Source organism: Astyanax mexicanus, chromosome 3, assembly GCF_023375975.1.
Source record: "Astyanax mexicanus isolate ESR-SI-001 chromosome 3, AstMex3_surface, whole genome shotgun sequence".
NCBI classification, from domain to species: Eukaryota; Metazoa; Chordata; class Actinopteri; order Characiformes; family Acestrorhamphidae; genus Astyanax; species Astyanax mexicanus.
In genome coordinates, this window is record NC_064410.1 from 35,879,090 (window position 1) to 35,907,022 (window position 27,933).

The following is a 27,933-nucleotide window of genomic DNA, read 5'->3' on the forward strand; positions in this document are numbered from 1 at the left end:
TTTTATAAGCTTTGTAAACACATATATATATATATATAGCTAGGTGTGTTCAGGAGTGCAGGGAAGTCACTGTTGTTTGTGATGCAAGCAGCTGCCCCGCTGACATCCTCATCAATGGATAGGTCTTGCATCTCGGGCATAACTAAGTCCCACTCGTGGCAACAGTAGCATTCCACCTCGGTCTGCATTATTTCGCACTTGAAACAAGTGCACCAGGATTTGTCGGCCACCCTGGGTATCGCAGCTCCAGCAGTGGCTCCAGTTTCATCTTCCACCACTTCTCTGTCCACCCTCTCTCTTTCTGCCCGATCTAATTCCATTTGGCGAAGTTCAACATCTGTATACTCGGGTTCATAAAGATATCCCCGTGGCTCTGAGCGGTGATCAATGTTTTCCTCGTCACTCTCGTAGTCACACATGTTCTCGAGGCGAGAAGTAAACAAAGCGACCCAAACACGTAGGCTAGCTGTCAGGTTGCAGCGCTGCGCGCATTGATATGGAACGAGAGAAAGTAGGACCCAAGTGATTTACGAGGCGTGACTTTTGCAGGGTTAGTTTTTTGTGATGTAAATAAATCACTCTTTTGAACACGTACTGCTTTGGGAAGAAAAAGGAGTTATTTTCCTGACCCCAGCAAACATGCCGGACTACTTTCGCTTTGACCTAAACTGGACAAGAACTCGGCTCACAGGACGCTGTGGGGGGTAAGTCAGTGTGGATGCACGACACTGGTTATGATGATGCCATACAGACTCATGTCAAAAATACCGAACTATCCCTTTAAGTTGTTATTGTTCAAAAAATGCTTCTGTTTACATTGGTGTGACTAGTTTAATATATTTAATAGGGCTGGGACTTTAGTGCGTTAATTTCGATTAATTAACTACTAATATAGATACGTAATTCTGGATTAGAGCAGTGGAGAGTGGCATTACATCTGATGGTGTTGTACAAAGCCTGCTGGAAACTCAGAAGAAGTCATTAGGGATTTCACCTGTGGGGGCAGCACTAATGCCTGGCGGAATCAGACGGAGGGAAACAGAAGAAGAAGAACCACAGTAAACATGAGCGACATGGGCGAAGAAGCTAATGAGAACGCTTTAGTTGGCCCCGTGCAGGGGAAGTTTTGTTTTAAAACAAAGACGGATGGGAGTGTTGACAAGAGCGTGGTTGTGTGCAGATTATGCAACAAAGATTTCGCGTATCACCACAGCGTATCAAGCCTCAAATATCACCTCAATGCAAAACATGTAGCAGCTAGTGCGGCAGGGCAGGGCAAGCAAGACCACAACGGAGAAAACAACGAGAAACGCGCTGGCTTACTGGGCTGCTCTCGACTGCAGACCCATTGCAGTGGTAGAAGATAAGGGGCTGGAAAGGGTACTTCAGATTGCGTTGTCTGACACTACGTATGAGCTGCCATGCAGAAAAACGGTGACAAAAAGAGTTGGACTGAAATTGATTCTCTCTTTATTTTTTGTAATAATTTCAACTGTTGATAAATACACAAAGTCTGTATAGCCTCTGAAGCAACAGATATGTTTTCTAATAGTTAGGGGTTACATTGTTCTGAATGTACTTGCAAGTATTGTGTTTAACAAAAAAGGTCTACCTATGCCTATGAAGCTACCTGAATTTCTGAAATTTACTTTACTAAATATGCTGAACTTTATGGCAAAATTGGCACTGGCCTGTTGATCTTGGTTTTGAAATAAATAAACAATATTTTGTTGATTAAGCTTATGTATTGTCATTCAAAATCCATGTGGAAAAAATTACTTCTCGCTGTTTTCAAGCCAAATATTTATATGCGATTCATTTTGATTAATTAATTTTAAAGCCTGTAGTTAATTCACTCCCCTAATATTTCAATATACTAGGGTTGTCAACTTTAAAGCGGTAACGCATGTGATTAATGTGGAATCAGTTACGCGTTATGATTTTTTTAATGCAAGTTAACCACGCAACATGGTTTGACCCCAACTTCTGCTGAATACTAACTGCACTGATATGATATTTTTTTTATATTGCAGTTGTTTGATGAAGATAGTGAAGAAGAAGAAATCCTTCTAGGTTGTCACCAGCCAGAGAAAGTCATGGTAGAAATTGATAATGATGCCATAATTACATCCCTCCGTGGTAAATGCACATTAAGATTTGAAGTTGGATTAAGTTATTTTATATGTGAGAAGTACTATGAGAATTTAAAGCTGTCATAGAGAGTAAGCATCTGATATCACATTTGTTGTCCAGTAGAAGTATCAATAGCATATACTATGCATATATCCAATTGTTTTAAGTGTGGATGGGTGTAAACCGTAAAAAAATGAACTGTAGCTTCTGTTAAATCTGCAGGATATTTTTTAACACTTAAGAAAGCCCAGAGTTTCACCTCTTTGTGGTGCCATTCATGTGCATTCATCTCATAAATAAAATATTTCCAATACGATTTGAAGGCAGCACTTTTGTAATCACAAAAACTCTTGAGAACAACTGGCTTTGTTGAAATCAGAGACAAGAGTGCAAGGAAACCCAATTTTGGCCACGTATTGATCACCAAAGACTATTGATTCTTCTGTCATTTCAATTGGTTGCTGATCAATTTTACTTTGATTTGCCTCTAGAACTGTCTGAGTTGGTCAAGTCTGTGAAGGAGTGAATAGAATGCATTCATGGAATAGCAAGCTTTCAGAGCAGCACTCCATCATCTGTGATTTCAGTGTCGGGAGCATCCACTGTACCAGATGACGAGGTTGAAATGGTACGTTAAAGCTCATTGCTTTTTTGTGTAAATATATATATATATATATATATATATATATATATATATATATATATATATATATATATATATATATATCTTTGCATGGCATCAGTGTTGATTATTGATATTTCCTCTTCTTTTGTCTTATCACACAGCAGTCCTTGGCCAAGTCTAATGTCATGGTTCCCAAAAGATCCTACCAAAGACTCAACCGAACCAGGATGAGCATCTTTGCGCAAGAGCTGGCCGTGTTGGTCTTTACCAAGGAAACCATGAGAGAATCCACCCTTACAGGAAAGTCTTCAAAGGGAGCTCCTCTTAAAAGACAGCTTGATGTGGAGAAGGTGCATGCTATAACAGGTAAGCCAATAAAAAGGGATGTGTATTGTTCCAGCAAGTTTACCAGTCAACAACTTTTCTTAACTGAGGTTGAAAATGTTTCACTGTGTAATTTGTAATTTTAGTTTAAAAGCAGTTGTAAAAACCATAACAAACTTCCAATTAGATCTAATTGCACAGTAATCATACTTGTAAATAATGCTGATATGGTTCTGCTCATATATTGTTTCTTAACTGCTAATATTGATTGAGTTCTATATTTTATTTTACCAAGTACCAAAAGCAGTACAATACCACCAGAGTTTTTTTCCTGTTGTAAGACAATACACATGATACAATTTTCTTATGTATGTAAAAGCTGAAGTATAATTAATTTGTTTTCTGTAACAGATGCAGTAATGGAAGAATTTCCCAACACATCAGCCTCAGATGTGCGGAATGCAATAAGGAGAAAATGCAACAATGAGCAGTTCACAGGGGAAAAAAATGATTGACTGATGCTTTTTATGTAAAACGTTTGCCAGGTCATTTAGATTGCATTGTAACAAGTTACAAAGTGAAGATATTTCTTTAGTTTTGTTTTTATCATTTGTCGTTTAAATATTTGCCCCTACAGAGAGTAAGTAAAGATTTCTGTTTTCTGAAACGTTAAGATAAAAAAAAAGGTGTAGAAAATACGGAGCAGTTTGTTTGTATGCTTCTCTTGTGTTGATGTGAGCTGTTGCTGTAATAACTTTCTAATTTCTCCTAAGACTGTGGTCACTTGTTATGGAGTGCTGCATAGTCAAGCAAAGATGTACAATTAAATGTTTGCATTAATCAGCATACGTATATTCTTGTTTCTTTTTACAATCAGTATGAGCAGTGAGTGAAAACTCAAATAATATGTATTTGTATTCATGATATAACTATGAAGTGAGCTTAAAATATATTTTCTGTAACTAAATAAACTGATAGAAATTAATACGTTTGTAATGACATTATAAGCTAATAGATCCTAAACACTTTAAGCACATTCTGCATGTGTATTTGTATATTTAATGCAGGGGTGTCAAACTCATTTTGGCCGAGGGCCACATTGGCATATTGGCTGTCCTCTGAGGGCCAGATGTAACTTATAAATATAAGAAAATGTAACCAGATGTAATATAAAATGAATGTAATTACTCCTTAATGTTAAATAACTCTCAATATATTATTTATTCAATCAAATATTACAGTTGCATGGAAAAAAATGTTTGCTTGTTGCTCTATTAACATAAATCCTTTTAATTTGTCATGTTATGAAATCCAAAAACTCCATCAATCAAACTAGTCAAGTGAATAGAAATGGCATAAAATACAAGTTATATTAACTTTGATCAAAACGTTTGATACTGAAAAGAGGCTTAATAAATATAAAATTAAAAATTGTGAGCTGTTAAGAACATTTAACAGATTTAGCAGTTCCTCAGATTTAGCAGTTCCTCATCCAACCACTAGTGGGAGCAGCAGCAGCAGCACAAGCCTGCAGTCTTTACTGAGTCAGAGCTACAGCCCAGCCACGGGAGCGTTTTTACAGTTTTTAAAGTTTTTCTGTTTAGGAAATAAAGATTTTTAACCCCACTAACTCTATACAGTTCATCTTTCAGCCCAAGCAGCTAACAGCAGCGGTTTAGAGCAGCCGTCACGGAGTCACTGCTCGGATTACATTATAAACAGGTCAGTTAGCGCGCTGCTAACCTCATGATGTTTATAACTACGGAGTTTAGTGGACACACCACGGCTGCAAGGTTAGACTGTTGAAGGCTACTGAAGACTATTAAAGCAGGCAACGCAGCGTAAGCAAAAAAAAAAAAAACACACACACCAAATTACAAGTTAAGATAAAATATGAAAACGAACATAATAAAGCATAAATAATTAAATTGAATTGCGGGCCAGATGTATGCTTATTTTGTTAACCCGTGAGGGGCCCTATGAAACCACGTCCGGTACTTTGAGACCCCTGATTTAATGTATATTTAATAAGTTAACTTAAAATATATTTACCTTTAAATTTAATACACAATAGTCTTAAGAAAATATGGTTTTCTGCATTGTCTAGTCTTACTTTAGTTAAATTGAAATACATTTTAAATGTCAAATAAAAAAAATTAAATCAGTTTGTAACACGCTAAAAATTGTAGTACAGTATATTAAAATATATTTGTATACCCAGCAAAGTATACTAGAAGTGTGCTTCTCACAAAATACATCATATTTGAAGTCTAATGTAAATATATTTAACATCAATTTTTAGTGCGTTGCTTATATACTTGGTGTATGATTGTGATACTATTGTATTACTCATTAAATGTATTATGATTTTACTGTAAGCATATTTAAAATTAGGGGTTACATACATGAAGTAGTATATTTAAATGTTTCTTAAGTATATTTAAAATAGTTCCATTTTAGTACAGTTAAGTACACTTAGCACAATTTAAGTAGAACTTTTGTACAATTTTATACAATTAAAATATAATAAGTACAAAAATAGTTGTTCCATTTTAGCACACTTTAATTATACTGACTAATCGTGCGGCTACAAGTACACTTTGTTGCATTATAGCATAATGTTTAGTATACTTTAATATACTTTTTTCACTAGGGCATTTATATTTGCATTTCATTGGTGTGTTATTAAAGTGTTTGGTGCAGTTTCAATTCAATGTTGATGTGGTACATTATATTGTATGTTAATGGTTGTAATTATTATTATTATTATTTATTATTATTATTATTTGTAATATATGCAAGTGGTGGTTAATTACATGCCTGTAACAATATTCCATTAATGTGTGTTATTTATATATTGTGTGAATCTTTTTTATTGTATCATAAATCACATTTTGTGAACTAACACTTGAAGAAATGACAACTAAAAGTATTTCATAGATTCATGTACTTATACCACAGCCTTTCATTTTTTCTTATTATATTGGATTTTAATGGTATCATATTTTGTGTTGTAGAATGTTGAATTTATATTGATTAAATTAAATATTCATTCAGTTTGTTTTATTTATTGGAATTTATTGGAATACTGGACATTGTAAAATGTAATACATTTGTTACGCAATAACATAACGGCATTAATAACGCAAAACTAATTGTATACACGTTGACATTGGCCCTTTACATCTATGCTAGCTTTGGGTTTATTCCTCTAGCCTTAGACCTGCTGACTTTATATTGGTGGCTGTCTTCACTCAGGATTCACAATAAGCTGAAAAAGAGAGAGAAATGTTCTTAGCATCAATGAATTTACAGTTCTGATACTCCTCTACTGAACATGCTTCAAACGTACCTTCATCGGAGGAGCCCTGGACTCTCCATACACACTGTGTTCCAGTATCTGTGACACACAACATAACAAAGCTAAAGCTTCTGTGCTACAGTGTACTCCTGTGGATGAGACTGAATTTTACTAATTCCTCAGACTACTCTGGTGAAATACAAATATACTTAAATGTACTTAAAACATATTGTGAAATGTCTAAGTATGCTGTATTTATAACAGATTTATGTACAGTACTTATCATAATAAATATATAATGTGTATATATATATGATCATACTTTTTAAAAAGTACAGTATAGTACATTTTAAAAATAGACTACTATAAATATACTATAAATATATATATATAAAATACCTATTTACAAATATACTTTTGTACATTTTAAGCAAAGTGTGTTAAAACAACTGTTACAGTAGTTCACTTAAAGTACAATGTATCATGTAACTTTTTAGAAAGTAAATTTAATTACTACTACTAGTTAATTTTTTCAAAGTAAATTTGTAACACGCTAAAAATTGTAGTAAAGTACATTAAAATATATTTTTATAGCCAACAAAGTACAGTATAAGTGTGCTACTTACAAAAGACAGGAAAAATATTTGTACTCAAATGTAAATAGATCACATATATTTAACATCAATTCTTAGTACATTTTTAATATACCTGGGGCATAATAAATAGTGATACAGTTGTAATACTCATTAAATGTATTATCATTTTACTGTAAGCATATTTAAAATATTGGGTTACATACATGAAGTAGTTTATGTATGTTTAAATGTTACTTATGTATATTTAAAATAGTTAAATTTTAGTACAGTTAAGCACACTTAGCACAATTTAAGTAAGACTTCTGTACTATTTTTATTCAATTAAAGTATAATAAGTACAAAAAAAGGTATTTTATCACTCTTTAAATATATTGAATAATAATGTGGCTACAATAAAATTTTAGTGCACTATAGCACAATAATGCTTAGTATATATAATTTTTTCTTTAGTATACTTCAATTTTTTCCACTTTAAATTATGGAGTAATTACATTGATTTAACACACCTCACGTCTTTTCTGGTGATCGAGTTCTGAATTCAGTACCCAGACCATTTTGGTAATTGCTGCTTCAGGAGTGATGTCATAGCCAGGAATAACATTTGATTGTTGTAGTAACTGGAATAAAAATGAAGCAAGAGCACAGTGATCACTGAGCAATTAACCAATGGCAGAGCTGTTTTCATATATATATATATATATATATATATATATATATATATATATATATATATATATATATACACACACAGTACTGTGCAAATGTTTTAGGCGCCTGTGGGAATTTCAGTAAAGAAAAAGCTTCTTATCTGTGCAATAAGTGTTTATTAGCACATTACAGCATTACAGTAATAATAATAATAATAATAATAATAATAATAATAATAATAATAATAATAATAATACATTTTATTTCAGGCGCCTTTCTGTCACTCAAGGATACCTTACAAAGTGCAAAATAAGCATTAAATAAAACATACAAAATACACAACATTTAAAAAATTGGTTAAAAAAAGAGAAAACAATCAGATGGAATAGGCAAGTTTAAACAGATGAGTTTTGAGTGTGGATTTGAATTATGAGAGTGAGTTAATTTGTCTGATATGAGGTGGTAAAGAGTTCCAGAGTTGGGGAGCAGAGCGGCTGAAGGCTCTGCTCCCCATGGTGGTGAGGCGAGCAGTGGGGACGGTAAGGTGGATGGAGGAGGAAGATCGGAGGGAACGAGATGGAATTACAACCTGAAGAAGATTAGAGAGATGGCCTTAAAGGTGAGCAGAAGGATTTTGTAATTGATACGGAACTGGGAGCCAGTGGAGCTGTTGGAGAACAGGAGTGATGTGATGGAAGGTGGGGGTTCTACTGATGATACGGGCAGCTGAGTTCTGGAACAGTTGAAGCTTATGGAGAGTTTTATTGGTGAGACCAAAGAGAAGAGAGTTGCAATAGTCTAATCGAGAGGTAACAAGGCTGTGTACAATAATGGCAGTGGCATGAGGAGTAAGAGAAGGGCGAAGACCTTATATTGCGGAGGTGGAAGTAGGCAGACCGGGTAATGTTGTTGATGTGTGATTGAAATGAAAGAGTACTGTCCAGGATGACACCCAGACTCTTTACCTGTGGGGAGGGGGAGACAGAACAGTTGTCAATGTTAAGAGACAGACTGTTGGTTTTGGATAGAACTGATTTTGTGCCTAGGAGGAGAACCTCAGTTTTATCACTGTTAAGTTTTAGTAGATTTGAATTGAACCATAGTTTTATTTAAGACAAACAGTCAGTAAGGTAGGAGGGTGGAAGATTGGAATTGGGTTTGGTGGCAAGGTAGAGCTGGGTGTCGTCCGCATAACAGTGGAAATGGATGTTGTATTTGCGGAAAATATTACCAAGGGGAAGGAGATAAATGATAAATAAGAGGGGCCCCAGGACAGAGCCCTGGGGCACACCTGAAGTGACAGGAGAAGGCAGAGAAGTAAAAGTTTTGAGCTGAATGAACTGAGTGCGGGAGGTGAGGTATGATTTAAACCAATTTAGAGGAGTCTGAGTGATACCAATGGAAACTAGTCTATTGAGGAGTGTGGTGTGACAGATGGTGTCAAATGCTGCACTAAGGTCAAGAAGGATGAGGATGGAGAGTAAACCAGAATCAGCTGCCATGAGGAGGTCATTAGTGATTTTTATGAGCGCGGTTTCTGTACTGTGGAGAGGGCGAAATCCAAATTGGAACTGTTCATACAGGTTGTAAATACAAACAGCAATTTTACAAAAAGCAGATGTCACATCTGGTGCTGTTAGCTCCTCTGTCCCTTCCACACCCAGCTCTAACGGAGGTTCTCAGTCTAACAACTGCACTACCCAGAACGCACCACCCGCTGACATCACACACACACCTGATCACATGACACCTCACCTGCTTCCTCCAGGAAGTCCTGAATACTAATTACTGGCACTATATAAGAGTACACCACACACACCCATACCGCATATTGTTGGTTCTACCTCATTGCAAAGCGTTTCTGTATCTCTTGTCTCAGCTATTTTTGTGTATGACCTTGCCTTTTGTTTTCTCGACGCCGATTTTTGCCTTTGCCTCTGATATTGGATTTTCTGTGTGTGACCTAGACTGTGTATCTCTACCGCCTCTTATTATCTCTGCTGCTGGATATCACGTGTATGAACACTGGACTGTCTTATGGTTATGGTATCCTGTTTATGACAACTACCTGTTTTTCTGTATTGACCACGATCTACCTCTGTTTATTTTATAAAAAACACTGTTGTATCAGTATCTGTACGTGCCTGCATCCTGTACAAACCATGACAGCAGAGCTTTTACTGCCCTGTTTTCATTAAAACATCTCCTAGTCTCTCCACCTCATCTGAGTTTAATAGAGTTTAATTTCTAGTTCTCATATTAATCATTTTTTTTATATTAATCAACACCTGGTTTGGTAAATGGGTGAATGTGGTAAATCAGGTGAGCTGCTGACAGAACTGAATTATTATCATATTAACACTCTGGCTGAAGAGCGTTCAGGAGAAATCTGGAACTACACTTTGCTCTTCAGCTAACAGGATATAACATACCAAGTTAAAATGAGAATTCCTTGTTGTGTTTTACTGTATTTATGTTTATTTGCATCTGTTCATGTGGTGTTTTTTTTTTAGGTAAAACACTCATACTGCTGAGATAAATGGATTACTTTAATTTGCTTTGGTGCCTTTGGCTGGAATGGGCTGCAAAGCTATAAGTAAGAAGCTGGATAAGAAGGTGACAACTGTTGGTGCAATTATTCGGAAGTGGAAGAAGTACAACATTAAATCGACAACTGTAAATCGACATAGGCCTGGAGCTCCATGCAAGATTGCAAGACATCACCTTGTGGAGTCTCACTGATCATGAGAAAGGCTAAAAATAAGCTGGGACCACAGTCTCCAAAAAAAAAAAAATCATTGTGATGGGCAGTGCTGCACCACTGGCCACCAGCAGAACAGAGGGCAAATATAAGTGGAGTTGTGTCCCAAAACTCCAATTCCCAGAATCCCCAGTGTTGATCAGTGGCAACCAGCCACACCTGTGCAGCACTCTATGTAAACCCCAATCAAACCACTGGGGACCAATAACAGAGAGTGTAAGAAAAGACAAGAAAAGAAAAGAAAAGAAAATATCTCAAAAGAAACAAAAGGCTCACAAAAAGAAGCAGAGAGATCTGAAAAGAAAGCCACAAAACAAATACATTTCATTTTGTGGCATTTTCGTTGTTCCTTTTCCCGCCCTTTTTGTGCACCTCTTCAGGGTTTTGTTTTCCACTCATTTTCCAGTTTTCTCTGTTAAAATTAAGCTTTCATTTTTTAATCTAAACTTTTAAAGCCAGTGGTGGGATCAAATACTTATTTCCTCCCCTGTATGTTTATAAAATATGTACTATAATGTACAGTATAATGTATAATAATCTAATACATATAAAACATGATTTTCATCAAAACTTACCCCCTTTATTGTACACCTTACATAACACAATATAATAATAGTGCAGCAAAAGGACAGAAATAAACCTAATAAAACCAAGAACCTACATCATTTGTATGACTATGATAAGACCTACCCCAGAGGAACCATAGATGGGTAAGACAGTGCCCCGGTACACCTGAGTACAGTTCAACATCAGAACCTTTCTCTTATCTGCATCCATCAGGAGCTTAAAGAGCCAATTACTTTCTGGAACATTTCCAGACCCATATGTTTCCACAATGACTCCAGCAGCTCCTTCCAGAACAGACCGAACCTGCAGAACAGAAAAATAAATGAATAAATAAATAAAAGATAGATCTGGCAGATAGATCTGGTAAATACATCTAAAGAACAACTGCACAACATGAACAATGCATGATAGTTCTACTAGTGTACTAGTGTAGACTATAGTGTAACTATTGCATAGTCTTTTATCAAACACTGCAGAGTTTTAACCTAATCTCTGTGCAGTGTTGACCTTCAAGATGGGGCTGTGACAAGTGAACATTTATTTGTCTTTTTAAGCTTTTCTTAATCTGCAACTGCTTTTTTAAATCTGGCTAGTGCTTAGCAGGTAATGCTAATACTGCTCCAGCAGTGCTAGCCAGAGTTACCAGCAGACTACAGGCTGATAATACTCACCTCTGAACAGTCGAATGGCTAGTGCTTAGCCGTTAATGCTAATACTGCTCCAGCAGTGCTAGCTAGGGTTAGCAGCAAACAACAAGCTACTATATTTTGAATAGAACTCAATGTACTATGGGAAAGAATTTGAATTGTGTTTTTAGTCGTGTCTAATGCATTTCAACTGCGATCACATGTATAACCACAAATATTGTGTATGTCTTTGAACATTTTAGGAGAGCAAACCAGATAAGTGAATGTGATAAAAGAGAAAGGAGATGGTTTACTGCAAACCAGGTAACACTACTGTAAAGAAAGAACGTGGAACAAATGGGTAATTGAACTTGCTATTAGCCAATGGCAATGATGCAAATCCTTCTACTGCACCTTACTGAGTGGGTAACTTAATGTTATATGGTGAACAAGTAGTGTTGCCAACTCCTCAGTAAGGAAAGTAGCTATTGGCTGTATTAAAAGTAGCTTAATTGAGTCATTTTTTGCATAATACTTGTTTTTGAAGCTGTGAAGGATTAACCTTGTGGGAGTGGGTAAGTAAAAAACACCCTAAATATGTTAGAAATGTTAAAAATGAACTTGTTAAATAGGCAGTCACTTCTCAGAATAACTTTTTTTTTTGCCGTGATGTTAAATGTTATTACAAGAGCAGCCATTAACTGTTATTCTCTTTTTTGTTTGTTTGTTTTGTTTTTCAGTTTTTTTGTTTGTTTTGTTTTCTTTTTTCTTTTTCTTTATTTCTAAACCTATTATAGAGAAATTGTTCAATGATGAGCTAGCTAGCTAGATGTTTAGCTTTTTACAAAGAGGCATTGTGGAGGGGGTAAGTGACAGGCTACGTGGTGAGTGATTGGCTGAACCTGTGTGAGTTAAATTCTGAGTTAAATTTCTGTTTGTGTCACACTGAAGACAGGTATATTTATATTCCTGCTCTGTAAATAGGTGGCAGGGTCAGTCAGCGGCGGCTGTGGGCATGCACAGTTCATTTACAGTGTGTTCGTGAGCGGTGTGGGTGTGCTCTGACTGAGTGATGGGGGGCGGGGCTCACGGCAGCACCTGCTACTCGCTGAGGACAGTAACTGAAGAGCACGTGTTCATCTCAGAGTCACCAAAAGTCTCCAATAACACCACAAAAACTCGCTTGATTTGTCGCTAGTTACTTTTTTACTAAAAAAGTCGCTAAACATAGCGATAAAAAGTTGCTAAGTTGGCAACACTGTGCACAAGGCGCATGTAATCTAACAACCTATGGAGACCAAGTCATTCAGGGAGTGGTCTAATACAAAAAATATGGATGTCCTACAGTTCTACTTGACTAACTAAATGAGACAGTCTTTGTGAATCCCATGGCCTGTGATATGGACATAATATAAGCCCTGGACAGTACTGAAAAATCAACTAAATAAATTTGACTTACATAATCTTCTGTAATCCCAGGGAAAAATCTCAGGATCTTCACCTGTGGGATGCCATCAAATGTGAACATTCTCTTCACAGTGCAGGTAGTTTTGGGCTCCATTTTTTTCAGTTCAATTTTTGAAGTAATCACTGAGAATAAAAATAAATTATTTTGGTCTTACATGTAAAGTGTGAATATTGCTCTTTTCCTGGAGCACTAGTAATATAATACAGGCAGTTGATCAATCCTGCACCTAAAAGCTGAGGTTATGCATAGGGCTCATCCAGGATCTATTATTCACCCAATCAACAACAACAAGGACAAGAATCCACAAGCACAGCATAACACTATGTCAGCGTACCTCCAAGAAGGACAATCCACATCCAACAGGATTAACTGTGGACGCAAGAGGAAGCTGTCGGAAAGGGATGTTCGGGTGCTAACCCGGATTGTATCCAAAAAAATTAAAATCACAGCTGCATAAATTACTGTGGTCTTAAAACAGGTGTTTCAGTTTCGTTGTCCAACCCCTGTATGTTTATGGTCCATTGCTTCAACTACCAAGCATTCAGGCCTACAGAAAAAATGGTCCCCCTAATATATACACAGCACCTGTCACAAGATTGGAAATACCTTAAATTCAGTGTTTATTCATTATTTTTAAAACATAGTAGATTAACATAAAAACTTATGTTATGGAATTATTCAGTAAACAAAGTGTTTGTCATGGTGGGCACAGAACGCAGACACAGATAGTGTAAAACCGTTTATTAAAAATAAACAGAGGTATAACGTTAGTCAGTACAGAAAAAAAGGTAATCACAGTTAACAGAAACCATGTAGACAAAACCATACCATGACCAAGAGACAGTCCAGAGTTCATACACGAGATGTCCAGAGCAGAGATAATGCAATTGATAAACAGTCCAAGTCAAACACGGTAAATCCAATATCAGAGGCAAAGGCAAAAATTGACGTTGAGAAAACAAAAGGCAGTGTCATACACAAAAATAGCAGAGACAAGAGATCAAAAACGCTATGTAATGAGGTACAACCATCAATACGTGGTGTGTGTGTGGTGTGCTCCTTTATAGTGCAGGTAATCAGTATTACAGACTTCCTGGAGGAAACAGGTGATGTGTCATGTGATCAGGTGTGTGTGTGTGTTTGTGTGATGTCAGCGGGTGGTGCGTCCTGGGTAGTGTAGTTGTTAGACTGAGAGCCTCCGTGAGAGCTGGGTGTGGAAGGAACAGGAGCACTTTCAGCACCAAACATGACAGTACCCCTCCCGAGGGGGAAGGAACGGAGACAGAACGGGGACGACCACGATGACGTCCACCCGACGAGCAGGGAGTACCTACGGGAGGAACAGGAGTAGCCACAGAGGTGAAAGACAGGCGGGGGTTGCGAGACTGGGAACCCCGATGCACCAGAACCGAAGAGGAGCGTGAGAGCTTGGGACGCCCACGGGGTCTTGGAGAAGGATTTCCAGGATGACTAGCATTAAATTTGTCCAGAAGAGCAGGATCCAGCACATCACCGGTGGTAACCCAACAACGCTCCTCAGGGCCGTAGCCTTCCCAGTCTATGAGATACTGGAGCACACCGCTGCGCCTGCATGAATCCAGCACCTCTCAAACTGCATAGGCAGACAAATCCACCCCCTCCACTGCCGTGGGCGGCACGTCATCTGGAACATCCTCAGCAAGCGGACTTGGGACCAGAGGCTTGAGCAAAGTGTATGCGCACGCATAACCTGGGTGACCAGAAGTAAGGGCAGAATGTGCCCAGCCGATGAGTCGCTCTCTAAATTGTTCAGGTACAAAAATCTTGTGAGGAGGACAGCCCCCCAGTGGTGGTGTGTTAACTAAGCTCTGCTGAATAAAATCATCAAGTTCCCATCTAATAGCAGCTACCTACAAGAACTGTGGGTGGCAGAATACATTCTGGCTCTGAAGAGTGGGATACGTCATCCGGGGAACTGAAAACACGGGATAACACATCAGCCTTGATATTTCGGTTACCTGGACGAAACGAGATAAAGAAATCGAACCGTGAGAAAAACAAGGACCAACGAGTTCGACGGGGGATTAGACGTCTAGCAGTACGTAGATATTTCAATTTTTTTGTGATCAGTAAGTACGGTGAATGGGTGCCCCTCCAGCCAGTGATTCCACTCCTCTAGAGCCAGTTTGACAGCCAAAAGTTCTCTATCCCATATTTGCGCTCCGCAGGAAAAAATTTTAATGAGAAGAAGTATCAGACGCATTGACCTTGACTACAAATGGTGCATGAGAAAGGGAGCTGAGACGAAAGCGGCATTTAACTTGTTAAATGCCTGGTCGGCCTTAGGAGACCATTTCAAAACCTTAGTAGCCCAAAAAACGCTTGAGATCTTTGATCGATTGGGGGATGGGCCAACGGGTAACGGCTTCTACTTTATCGTCATCCATAAGAACTCCCTTGGAGCTGATGACATAGCTAAGAAATGCGATTCTTTGGAGGTGAAATTTACATTTCTCTGCTTTAGCATATAGCTTATTTTCCAATAGACGTTGGAGAACCGAACGAATGTGATGCACATGAGGCTTAAAATCAGGGGAATAAATGAGGATGTCATCTATAAAAAGAGTGACACGCTTACCAATCATATCCCTGAAAATGTTGTTCATAAATAACTGGAACACTGCGGGGGCGTTAGTGAGACCATAGCTCATAACCATATATTCATAGTGGCCATTAGTAGTGAATGCGGTTTTCCACTCATCCCCCTCCCTAATACGGATCAGATAGTACGCACTGCGTAAATTGAGCTCGGTAAAATAAGTTGGGTTGCACAACTGCTCCAGAGCGCATGCAATGAGGGGCAAAATGTATGCAAACTTCTTCGTAATAGCGTTCAAAGCATGGTAATCTATACAGGGTCTCAGTCCCCCGTCCTTTTTCTTCACAAAGAAGAAGCCAGAACCGACAGGAGACTTTGTCGGGCAAATGAAACCCTGTGCTAAAGCTTCAGAGACATAATCAGCCATAGCCTTCTCTTCATTGAGAGTGAGGGGGTAAACTCTAGCTTTGGGTAAGGCGGCACCCTCCACTAGGTCGATAGCGCAGTCACAGGGACAATGGGGAGGCCACTTAGTGGTGTTAGCTTTACTAAAAACCTCTAGAAAACCAGAGTACTCAGGCGGAATAGCAGGAGTGTCAGAAGCTTCGGGACTTTCCACAGAAGTGGACTGAATGGTTAAGCTATCTAAAACTAAACAGTTCTCAAAACAATGTGTAGACCAAACAGTGATATCCCCATCATGCCTGGAGACAGTGGGATCCTGGGTCTTGAGCCATGAAATGCCCAGGATAACAGGCTGTTTGTTGCATGGGAGCACAAAGAGTGGCAGTTCTTCAACATGGAGGGCGCTGGCTTGTAACGTGATGGGTAGTGTCTGAAGAGTAACTGGCTTTGAGCGCATCGTTTTCCCGTCCACAGCATGAATGGATAAAGGATGCCGAAGTTCTCTGGTGGGTACGCCATGCTCCTTAACCAGGTCCAGGCTGATGAAGTTGATGAAGTGCTGGGACAGAGAGCATACCAGTAGGTAACAATATTAACTTGCAAAGTGAAACATTTAGAACGAAGAATTGAGTTTCAGCACTCCAGGCGCTGTCCCAGGAATGGACCCTTCACAGGTCGGATCAGGAGTGCACACTCAGCCTTTAGACGACCAGCCTCCCCACAGTATAAGCACAGGTGAAGCCGGATCCGGCTTTGATGTTCTTCTGAAGTCAGACGAGTTTTCTGAATGTCCATGGCTCTGGGACAGACAGAGCAGCCTTCTCAGGTGTGTAAGTGCAGGGTAGTGTTAGAGGAGCTGGTTGAGTGCGTGAATTGGTCTTGGGATGCCATGAAAGTAGTTGGTCCAGTTGAATGGAGAGAGAAATGAGCTGATCCAAGGTAAGAGAGTCGTCTCTGCATGCTAACTCCCTCTGTATGTCAGGGTTGAGTCCGCATTTGAACACGTTTAGCAGAGCTGTGTTATTCCATCCACTACCAGCTCCTAGAGTGCAGAACTCCAAAGCGTATGAATCCACAGACTTCTGATCTTGCTTGAGAGTTAGCAGAAGTTCACCCTTCTACTGTCCATAACGTGAGTGATCAAAAACAGAAATGTCTCTTGAAACAAAAGAGAGGATTGTGAAACTTCTTGAAGAAGGTAACTCTTCACGCATGGTTGCTAAAGATGTGGGCTGTTCACAGTCAGCTGTATCCAAGATATGGACCGAAAACCGAAAAAGTACAACTAAACAGATGAAGCATAAATGGGAAGAAGCTGGAGCCAATGTATGTGACCGAACCGTAAGAAATCGCCTAAAGGAAATGGGATTTCAATACAGGAAAGCTAAAAGAAAACCATCATTGACACCTAAACATAAAAGAACAAGACTGCAGTGGGCTAAGGAGAGGCAATCATGGACTGTGGATGACTGGATGAAAGTTATCTTCAGTGATGAGTCAAGAATCTGCATTGGACAAGGTGATGATGCTGGAACTTTTGTTTGGTGCCGTTCCAGTGAGATTTATGAAGAGGCCTGCCTGAAGAAAACAACCAAATTTCCACAGTCCTTGATGATATGGGGCTGCATGTCAGGCAAAGGCACTGGGGAGATGACTGTGGTTAATTCTTCTATCAATGCACAAGTTTACATTGACATTTTGGACAGTTTTCTCATCCCTTCAATTGAACAGATGTTTGGAGATAATTAAATAATTTTCCAAGATGACAATGCATCGTGCCATAGGGCAAAAACAGTGAAGGCATTCCTTGGAGAAAGACACATTCAGTCGATGTCATGGCCTGCAAATAGTCCAGATCTCAACCCATTTGAAAACCTGTGGTGGAAATTGAAAAAAATGGTCCACAAGAAGGCTCCGACCTGCAAAGCTGATCTGGCAACTGCTATCAAAGAAAGTTGGCACCAAATTGATGCAGAATACTGTTTGTCACTCATCAAGTCCATGCCTCAGAGACTGAAAGCCGTTATAAAAGCCATAGGTGGTGCAACTAAATACTAGTGATGTATTTTGAATCATCTTTTGTTTATCTGTTTTTCATGATTCCATACTTTTTTCCTCAGAATTGAGTGATTCCATATTTTGTCCCTGTGGTTGGTCAATAAAAGTAACATTCACTGACTTCCACAATGTTTTTTCTTCATTTCTTTGAGTGTTCCTGAAAGCCAACAAGTTGCACTTTGGAATGACCTTATTATTGTATCATGTTTTTGAGCAGAGTTTGTTTTACAGAATGAAATGTCTGAAGGAGTGCTCATCCAATACTTTTTGCCAGGGGTTGTACTGACAGGAGACACAGAGGAGTACAGGTCACGTGGGGAAAACACAGAGAGACATGAGACAGGGCTAAGACGTGACACTAATGATAGTGTTTTTATTAAATAAGTAAGGGAAATTAAAGGGGATGTTTGAAGTAGATCAACTTCACTGTGAAATCTAAATGGTTGTTTGTTTTTTTTATCTGTTTGATTGCAGTGGAATTGAGCTTGGTTGCCTGTAGGCAACTGTTTTTCTGGGTTTTTTATTGATTTCTTTTGTGTTTTTACTTGATTTTTTGGGGGTTTATATCCCTTAGCTTATGATTCATAATGCTCTAAACATGATGCCAACTTGCTGAGTCACCTATGTTATTAATTGTGCTAAACCATTTGAGTAATTTGTATCCTGTTTATTGAGTATCATAAATCTTCAGGGCTTTTGGTTACTAGCAAGGCTATATTGCCACCTGGTGGTCCTTGGACATATTGCTAAAAGAGACACATTATTGATAGCTCTGATCCAAAGTATTCCTTTACTCAATTTTTTTCTCATTACCGTTTCATGATTTCCCCCCTATAAAAATTACACTGTGCCTTTAAATTGATCAGCTATCCCATGATGCATCACTTCAGAGACAAGCTTCAAAATGGAGATAAGGTCAGTTGGTCACTCTTCTCTCCCTTTGAGAAATCTGTGTTAATATTGCTAAAACTGTCCTCAGTTACACTGTCTATTATCATTACCGTTATGGTTTAATATTCATTACTTTAAAAAATATAAAAATAAATTATTTCATGAATATTATCACAATATAAGGCTTTGACATCTGGCAAAGTTATAGGTTGTTAGCATATTAGTCATTTAACAGAGTTTATTTGATCATTTATGGTAATTCATTATATATATATATATATATATATATATATATATATATATATATATATATATATATATATATATATATTTATCATTTTTGATAATTATAAATATATATATAGATGATGGTTGTAATTATAATTATTTTCGTGTGATTTTTACTTTCTGATGGAAAAAGTAGCTTACATGCAGGTGGATTTTCCACTATTTATGTAGTACATAACAGTCTACTATTTACTATATAAATATATATATATATATATATATATATATATATATATATATATATGTATGTATATATATAACAATGTCATTGATGTTTATACTCTTTTGATTAGTCTAATGATTATATTCATTTTTTGAAGACTGACAGAGATTGAACGCAAGAAGGCAGCAGCCAAGGCTAGAGTTTCTTGAGATTTGCTTGTTTTTCTGGTTCCATGGTTTGTTATACAATTGCCTTAACCCTTGTGTGGTGTTCATATTTTTGCTACTCGTTTACTTTGTTACTTGTATTTAATTCAGCAAAATTAAGCAATTTTACATTAAAATGCTTTACCCATGCTTGCTTCACCTAAATTGCAAGCAATATAAACAGCTTACATGGTTCATATTTGCCCTTTTCCTTTCTTATGTTACATTTCTTTCAAAAAGTGCTACTCTTTTTTATTAGTTTTTTAATAAAATGTAAAAGAAAATGAATTAAACTCAAGATATGAGAAGAAATTTTGTTTAGTTTCAAATTTACAAATGTAAATGTGTGTACAGTGTGTGTTTATCAAAAATGTGTTTTTATGTATGTTTTTCACAAAAAAATGAGCCAATGAGTTGTGTTAGAAAAAATTTTTTTTTTCAGTTTCATTTGATGAAAAATGAAAACGGGTCCCACAGACCCGAACACCACACAAGGGTTAACTAAGTTTCATTACCGTTACATTTATTCTCATTACCGTTTAATTGTGTTCTCATTACCGTTATGTATCTAAAATGTAAATTTTTTTTTAATGTTTCACATCTTATCATAACTTTCCTTCATTTTATTATAGTATATCCCTCACCTGTTGTCCACATGAGTTTTTGATCAAACATATTCTAAAATAATTTCCATTAATTAAAAAATTAAAAGATATTTTACAAATGTTGTATCGGTAATGAGAGTTGCTTAACTATAAATAAATAAATAAAAATATGAAATATGAAATTAATCATCAAAAAATGTTTTGAACCGTTGATCTAGCTTCGTCATTTACTGTAACGGTAATGAGAATTATTCTGGATCATATCAGATTCAAATGATAATAAAATTTCTTTAAAAAAAAATATATGAAAAAATAATCAATATAGTAAAATACACATTCTATTTTAGCTTCTCAACTTGAAAAAATGCTGCAATGTGGTGAAAAACTTTTTTATGTTAATGTGAAGGTCTTCGTGAGAATCACCCAGCCGGGTGTGAGTCCCCTAATTTAGCGGGACTAGACCCCGCCAGACCTATTTAAACCGTCACTTCCTCTCTACCTGCTTGTTGAACAACCTCACACCCACCTCCTCCCCATCTTCCTCCAATACTAGCAAATCATGTTTTACTACAGCAAAAGTCTTTTTTACACCAGAGTTCTCCTTTAATGTGCATCTCAGGTCTGTTAAACAGTAAAGCCAATAAACACTTACACTTGATTGTGGTTTCCAGACTAGCCAGAGGATACACATCAGGACTGTCAAACACACTAAAAGAATCACAGTCAAACTTCACCACTCGGTTCCCTTGAAACAGTTTGTTCATATCATAAAGCATCACCTGTGAAAGTAAAAAATTAAGTCAAAACTATACCATACAGTGCTAGCCAAAAGTATTGGCACCACTGCAGTTCTGTCAGATATTGCTCAATTTCTTCCAGAAAATAATTGCAATTACATATGCTTTGGTATTAATATCTTCATTTATTTTGCTTGCAATGAAAATACTCAAAGGAGAATGAAAAAAAAGTCAAATCAATTATCATTTTACACAAAACCCCAAAAATAGGCCGGACAAAAGTATTGGCACTCTCAGCATAATACTTCGTAGCACAACCTTTAGACAAAATAACTGCAAACAACCGCTTCTGGTAACCATCAGTGAGTTTCTTACAATGCTCTGCTGGAATGTTATACCATTCTTCTTTGGCAAACTGCTCCAGGTCCCTGAGATTTGAAGGGTGCCTTCTCCAAACTGCCATTTTGAGATCTCTCCACAGGTGTTATGTGATTCAGGTCTGGACTCATTGCTGGCCATTTTAGAAGTCTCCAGTGTTTTCTCTCAAACCATTTTCTAGTGCTTTTTGAAGTGTGTTTTGAGTCATTGTCCTGCTGGAAGACCCATGACCTCTGAGGGAGACCCAGCTTTCTCACACTGGGCCCTACATTATGCTGCAAAATTTGTTGGTAGTCTTCACACTTCATAATGCCATGCTCACGGTCAAGCAGTCCAGTGCAAGAGGCAGCAAAGCAACCCCAAAACATAAGGGAACCTTTTCCATGTTTGACTGTAGGGACCGTGTTCTTTTCTGTGAAGGCCTATTTTTTTCCCGAAAACTCTATGTTGATGCATTTTCCCAAACAGCTTTTGTCTCATCTGACCAGAGAACATTCTTCCAAAACGTTTTTGGTTTTCTCCAGCCTGGCTTTTTTATGTCTCTGGGTCAGAAGTAGGGTCTTCCTGGGTATCCTACCATAGAGTCCCTTTTCATTCGGATGCCAACGGATAGTACGGGTTGACACGGTTGTACCCTCGGACTGCAGGGCAGCTTGAACTTGTTTGGATGTTAGTCGAAGTCCTTTATCCACCATCTGCACAATCTTTCATTGAAATCTCTCGTCAGTTTTTCTTTTCCGTCCACATCTAGGGAGGTTATCCACAGTGCCATGGACATTAAACTTCTTGATGACACTGAGCACGGTAGACACAGGAACATTCAGGTCTTTGGAGATGGACTTGTAGCCTTGAGATTGCCCATGCTTCCTCACAATTTGCTTCTCAAGTCTTCTTTTCTCCATGCTCAATGTGGTATACACAAGGACACAGGACAGAGGTTGAGTCAACTTAAATCCATTTTAACTGGCTGCAAGTGGGATTTGGTTATTGCCACCACCTGTTATGTGCCACAGGTAAGTAACAGGTGCTGTTAATTACACAAATTAGAGAAGCATCACAGGTTTTTCAAAGGGTTCCAATACTTTGGTCCACCCCCTTTTTATGTTTGGTGTGGAATTATATCCAATTTGGCTTTTTGACAAGTCTTTTTGTGGTTTTCCATTGAAGACAAATGAAATGAAATGAATTAAATTAAATGAATGATGATTTTAATATCAAAGCATTCTTTTGGGAGAAATTAGCATTATCTGACAGAATCGCAGGGGTTCCAATACTTTTGGCCTGCACTGTATATAATTATTAAGTAATATGTATGAATGATATGAACAAAAATGTAAAAAAAGGAAGACAGAAAAATCGTAATTGTCCTTCAGCTTACCTGCTGCAGACTCGGTGTGTCAGAAAAGTACCCAGCCATCAGCATGGAACCAACAAAATTATCCACACCATCAGTGCGAGGATGGAAGATGGGCATCTAGAGAGTTAGACAGTGGTCAAGAAAATCCTTATGTAAAACATATTTGCCTAATAAAGGTGAAAAGGCAGTTTTACTTTATTTATCTTATGAACCAGATAGAACTAGTTAACTTTAGTCTAATTTTAAAGTTAAATATACCAAATGCAGCATACATGTGTAGTAGGGGTGAAACGATTACTCAAGTAATTCGAGTTACTCCACTTAAAAAATTCATTTGGTAAATTTCTGTGCCTCGAGTAATAATTCATTTAATTAAAAAACTCAGAGCGCGGTAATGTGAATTTTTAGCAGGCAAATCAGACCTGTGCTCCAGTAATGATCACAGGCTTCTTAATCTCCCCCAAAATGAAGGACAGAGCGGAGGAGGTGTAGGCCATTGTGTCTGTGCCGTGGATAACAACAAATCCATTATACGCTTCCATGTTGTTCTGTAAAGTGGAGAATAAAGGAAAGAAAAAAAGAGAGAGTGAGAGACATTTATAAGTTTAGCTACAGTAAATTGCTCTGTGTTTGTAGGACAGAAAGCTGACAAATTAATTTGTATATTTACCTGAATCTTTTTAGCCATGTCACTCCAGTCTTTAGGAGTCACATTTGAGGAGTCAATCGGCGTTGGCATGCTTTCAAACTTATAAAGGATTTTACACTCTTTTCCTTCTGGAGGAGTATTAGGGTCATCATCAGCCAACTGGTGACTGAAAAACAGTGAAAAAAATAATAATCTATCTATCTATCTGCTGCAAGCACCTGTGAGAATTTTTTCTTCATATTTTCACTGTTTAAGACCTGAATATTGAAGTGATCCAGACTATGAAGAAACACACAATGAATCATGTAGAAACTTAAAAGTGTTAAACAAATCAAAATACTCTGTGAAGCATTTAGATGCTGTTAACTGTTAACTTAATTCATTTCTGAGGCTGGTATCTCTGATTAACTTATCCTATACAAGAGAGGAAACTCTTGCACTTCCTTTCCCGGGGCAGTCCTGATGAGAGCCAATTTCATTATTACATTCTTGATTATTTTTTTAATTGATTGAATTTCTTTTTTTTTTCATGATTGTTTTATTTTTTGATTTAAGGTATGCAACCAAAATACATACATACACACACACACACTCACAGTCAAGATAAACAAAAATACATTGGGACTAAAGAAGAGAGAGGAGAAAGAAAACACATCATACACAAATCAGTGGTTGACAGCAGTGGCGTGCACAGACATTTTGGGGGGCAAGTGCTCAGGGGGGAAAATGGGCACTTTTTAGCACACATGGAACACTACATTATAAAATAAATTACACGCCCATGTTGAATGAAATTTGTCTTTTATTTGTAACATTCTCTAAACGTGAATTGTCAATGGAAAAATGTCACACCACCAGATGATAAAATGCATAGTAGTTTGGTGCTGTATGAGACATATTACTGCACAACAAACTGATTTCAGGTTGGGTTTGGAGGGCAAACGGTACGATTTTACTTGTGTATGTGTATGTTACCTGGCTGGTGGGTCACAGGGTGAGAAGAAGCCTATCTGTTGCCGTGCGTGCTGTGCTGAAGACTCGCTGAACTGAACTGCTGCTGCAGCGCATCTAGTGTGCCTTGCTAGCAAGGATGTAGGAGCAGGTTTGATATTGGGGGGGGGGGGGGGGGGGGGGGGGGGGACACACACACATCTATAATGTAATATAATATAATATAATGTAATCTGCTTATTTGAATAATTCCATTTTATAGTCTCTTAAAACAACATTTTCGGAATTACCTTTAATCACAAATAAACCATTCTTTTTGTACTTCTGTTTATTATTAGTTTCATCCAAATAAAGGTCACTTTACAACCTAAACATGTTACTCCACTTTACATTTACTGTTGATAAAAAAATATGCGTGCAATGTCTTAAATATATATAAATATATGAAAAAAACTGATGAGGTATCACCTAATGTTTAAAAGAATATAACAGATGTTATTATAAGATTATAAGGAAACCCAAGAGAGATTTTACTTTAAATCTCCTGCTGCTCAGATGTTTCTCCTGAGACAAAGACTTCCATAATCTCACATGCATCTCCTCCTGAGTTTTACTACAGATATCAATTCAGTCTTACATTGTGCTCAGATTTGATAAAAAATATATAACAGTAATAGTTTACTAAATACAGAAAAGCTTAAATAAAAGTAGACCATGAAAAGAAGAAGCTTCCGAAATGAATAGACTACACCTAAACAACGCAGAACATGAATTACACAATTTAGCATAAACAATCTGATTTCAGAAAATCTCATGTCTCATTTTTGTCTTAATTTATTTCTCCTAGGCAATTTTAGGAGAAACATCTGTGACAAAGTTGATATCTAAATGAGACAAGGGAGAATCACAAATATGTCTCCTGAGACAACATTTAAGCAATAAAATTTCCCTCTGGGTTATTATTATTAGTATTATTATTATGTATTGGCATGTCAATTCTGTTGTATATTTGTATATTTACATTCACGCCACCTTTTTTCAACTAAAAGTACTTATGATGGTGGTCTTTTACGTAAAAGAATGTAACCTTATGTTTCATAGAGATTTTTGGCAGATGTTAATATAAACTTTAGATGACCCAAACCCTCCTAGTCTGTTAGTTTCATGAGATTTTACTAAAGGACCAGATATATTCCATTAGTAAATCTAAGGGGCTAAGGGATTTTAACAGGTAAACTCAATAAATGAGAGTTTATTAGCTGATCATATGGATGGGTTAAGAAACTGCTTTAAACTACCTACATAAAGGACTTCCCACTCTCCTCCGTGTTCCGCAAAACCAGCAAGCTGATTGGCTGTTTCTATTAAGAGGCGGGACTTTCTTCCTGAACCGGCTTCGTGATTGGTCTATGCTTGCGCGACCGTGCGGGGTCACGTGACAGAGGAAGAGAGAGGTGTCCTGTGTGGGAGCTGATTTCAGGGCTGTTTTCACTCGTTTTTAATCACTCAGGTTTACAAAAGATCATTTCAACACGGCTTCTGTAAAATCTTAATAATAATAATAATAATAATAATAATAATAATAATAATATTTAAACAAAAAAAAAGTTTCAAAAGGGCACTTTGGTTAATAAAGGGCAGAGTTGGTGGTGCTTTAGCACCACCTGATGTCTATGTGTGCACGCCTATGATTGACAGTGTCTTAATTGCACATACTAACAAACAAATTAGAAATGGTGAAGTCTAACCACAAAGGGACGAGGGGGTTCATGGTCCTTGGGTTTAGCTCATAAGGTGTGGTGAGCTCGGTCGATAAGGGCGTTTAAGCTCTGAGCAGCTCGGAGATGAAAACAATCGTGAAGTACATTAATGCAGTAAAAGGTAAGCAGGTGTCTGAAATTAGGCAGATTTTTTAGCTATTAATGCAGTGTTGTGCGTGAACTTGCGTTCATTGAACACACTCATTTTTTTGTGAACTCTGAACTGAATTCTACACATTTTTAATGAAGAACTTGTGACAATTAGTTCACATTATGTGTCATGAACAGCAGACATCACTGTAAATGAACATTGGCTAGTTAATAACATGCTAGCAACGACTTAGAGAGCACAAGGGTGAGAGAGAGAAAGATAGAGTGAGAGAGAAAGCAATGACGTGAGTGAGAGAAAGTGCTGCAATTTTATAAAAAGGGTTAGTGGAAGGGCACGGAGACAGACACCGATTCTCCTTATGAACATTTTCATCACCTGGTAAGAAACCCACAATTGCAGTGTCATGGGCAAATGTCTACAATGAGTAGTTTCAAAGAACGCATAGTGATTTCTAGCTTGTAGTGTGTAGTATTTGAATATCTCACGAAAAAAGTCAAATTAACTGAACTTTGAACTAGTTCAGAATTAAAATTGTGAACTTTGAATGTGAACTGTTCACTTTGATCATGTATGAACTGAACTTGATGTCACGAATGAGGATGGAGGGATGGACGTAAGTGCACAATATATTTTATTTAAACAAACTAGATTTAAAAAAAACAGAAAACAAAACACGGGTAACGCAATAACTCAAAAAAAAGACAAGATAAGGATATAAATCTAACTAAGACAAAGACTAGAAAAACTGAGGAAACATGAAACTCTAAATATAACTCTAAACATAAAATAACCTCAGAACACAAAGATTACAACCTGAACAAACTTGGAACACTTACATACAGAGGACAAGGATACAAAAGACTCAACACTGAACGCTCAAACAGAGGGGCTTAAATACATGAGGAGAGTGAGGAACACCTGGGCTTGGATAACGAGGGGGCAGGGTTACAAACAAGACACAGGTGAGAACACTAATAGTTAGGGCGGGACTAGGGCGGGGCTAGGGCGGAAACAGGTACAAAAACACAACACAAGCACATGGCAGGGAACACATGACAGGTAAACAGAGGGGCAGGAGCACAAGAGACCAAATGAGGGAGACAGACATGGGCTAAACTGTGACATTACCCCCCCTCAACGGCGCCACTACCAGAGGCGCCGAGAGAGAGGGAACAGAAAAACAAGACAAGGCTAGACAAGACCAGAGAAAGAACACAGGGGCAGGAACTGAGACAGGAGACTAGACAGGAGAAACATACTGGGACTGGAATGGAGACTGGGGAGGTGGAAAAAACAGAGACTGGACAGGGGACGAGAACTGAGACTGGACAGAGGGCTGTACATTGGGCAGGGATGCAGAAAGGGCAGGGGACATGAACAAAGACTGGACAGGGGACGGAGACTGGACGAAAGACTGGACAGGGGACGGAGACTGGACGAAAGACTGGACAGGGGACGGAGACTGGACAGGGGACTGAGACTGGACGAAAGACTGGACAGGGGACTGAGACTGGACGAAAGACTGGACAGGGGACTGAGACTGGACAGGGGGCTGGATGTTAGATTGGGACAGAGACTGGACTGTGGAGGAGAACCTAGACTGGGCAAGGGGCTTAGACTGGACAGAGGACTTGGGCTGGACAAACTGGGTCTGGACAAAACAGGGCGATGGAACCGGGACAAATACACTTACTGGGACTGACACAAATACGGTGACCGGGATGGGAACAGAAAAACCACCGGGGA

General features: G+C 37.9%; 1 protein-coding gene across 4 annotated transcripts in view; it reads right to left on the reverse strand.

Moving 5' to 3' along the window:
- The window catches only part of LOC111190433 (60 kDa lysophospholipase), a 91,593-nt gene that overhangs the window by 50,720 nt on the left and 12,940 nt on the right, over positions 1 to 27,933 (reverse strand). For 2 of the 4 annotated variants that reach the window (XM_049476430.1, XM_049476429.1), the window contains exons 3-10: positions 23,386 to 23,530; positions 23,138 to 23,263; positions 22,737 to 22,832; positions 20,896 to 21,022; positions 13,041 to 13,171; positions 11,079 to 11,258; positions 7,486 to 7,596; positions 6,435 to 6,482 (exon numbers count right to left, since the gene is read on the reverse strand). In XM_049476430.1, the coding sequence (XP_049332387.1) occupies positions 6,435 to 6,482; positions 7,486 to 7,596; positions 11,079 to 11,258; positions 13,041 to 13,171; positions 20,896 to 21,022; positions 22,737 to 22,832; positions 23,138 to 23,263; positions 23,386 to 23,530 (964 nt within the window). Of the gene's footprint in view, positions 1 to 6,133; positions 6,354 to 6,434; positions 6,483 to 7,485; positions 7,597 to 11,078; positions 11,259 to 13,040; positions 13,172 to 20,895; positions 21,023 to 22,736; positions 22,833 to 23,137; positions 23,264 to 23,385; positions 23,531 to 27,933 lie in introns of those variants that run through there. The other 2 variants (XM_022664193.2, XM_049476431.1) reach the window with 2 other exon arrangements.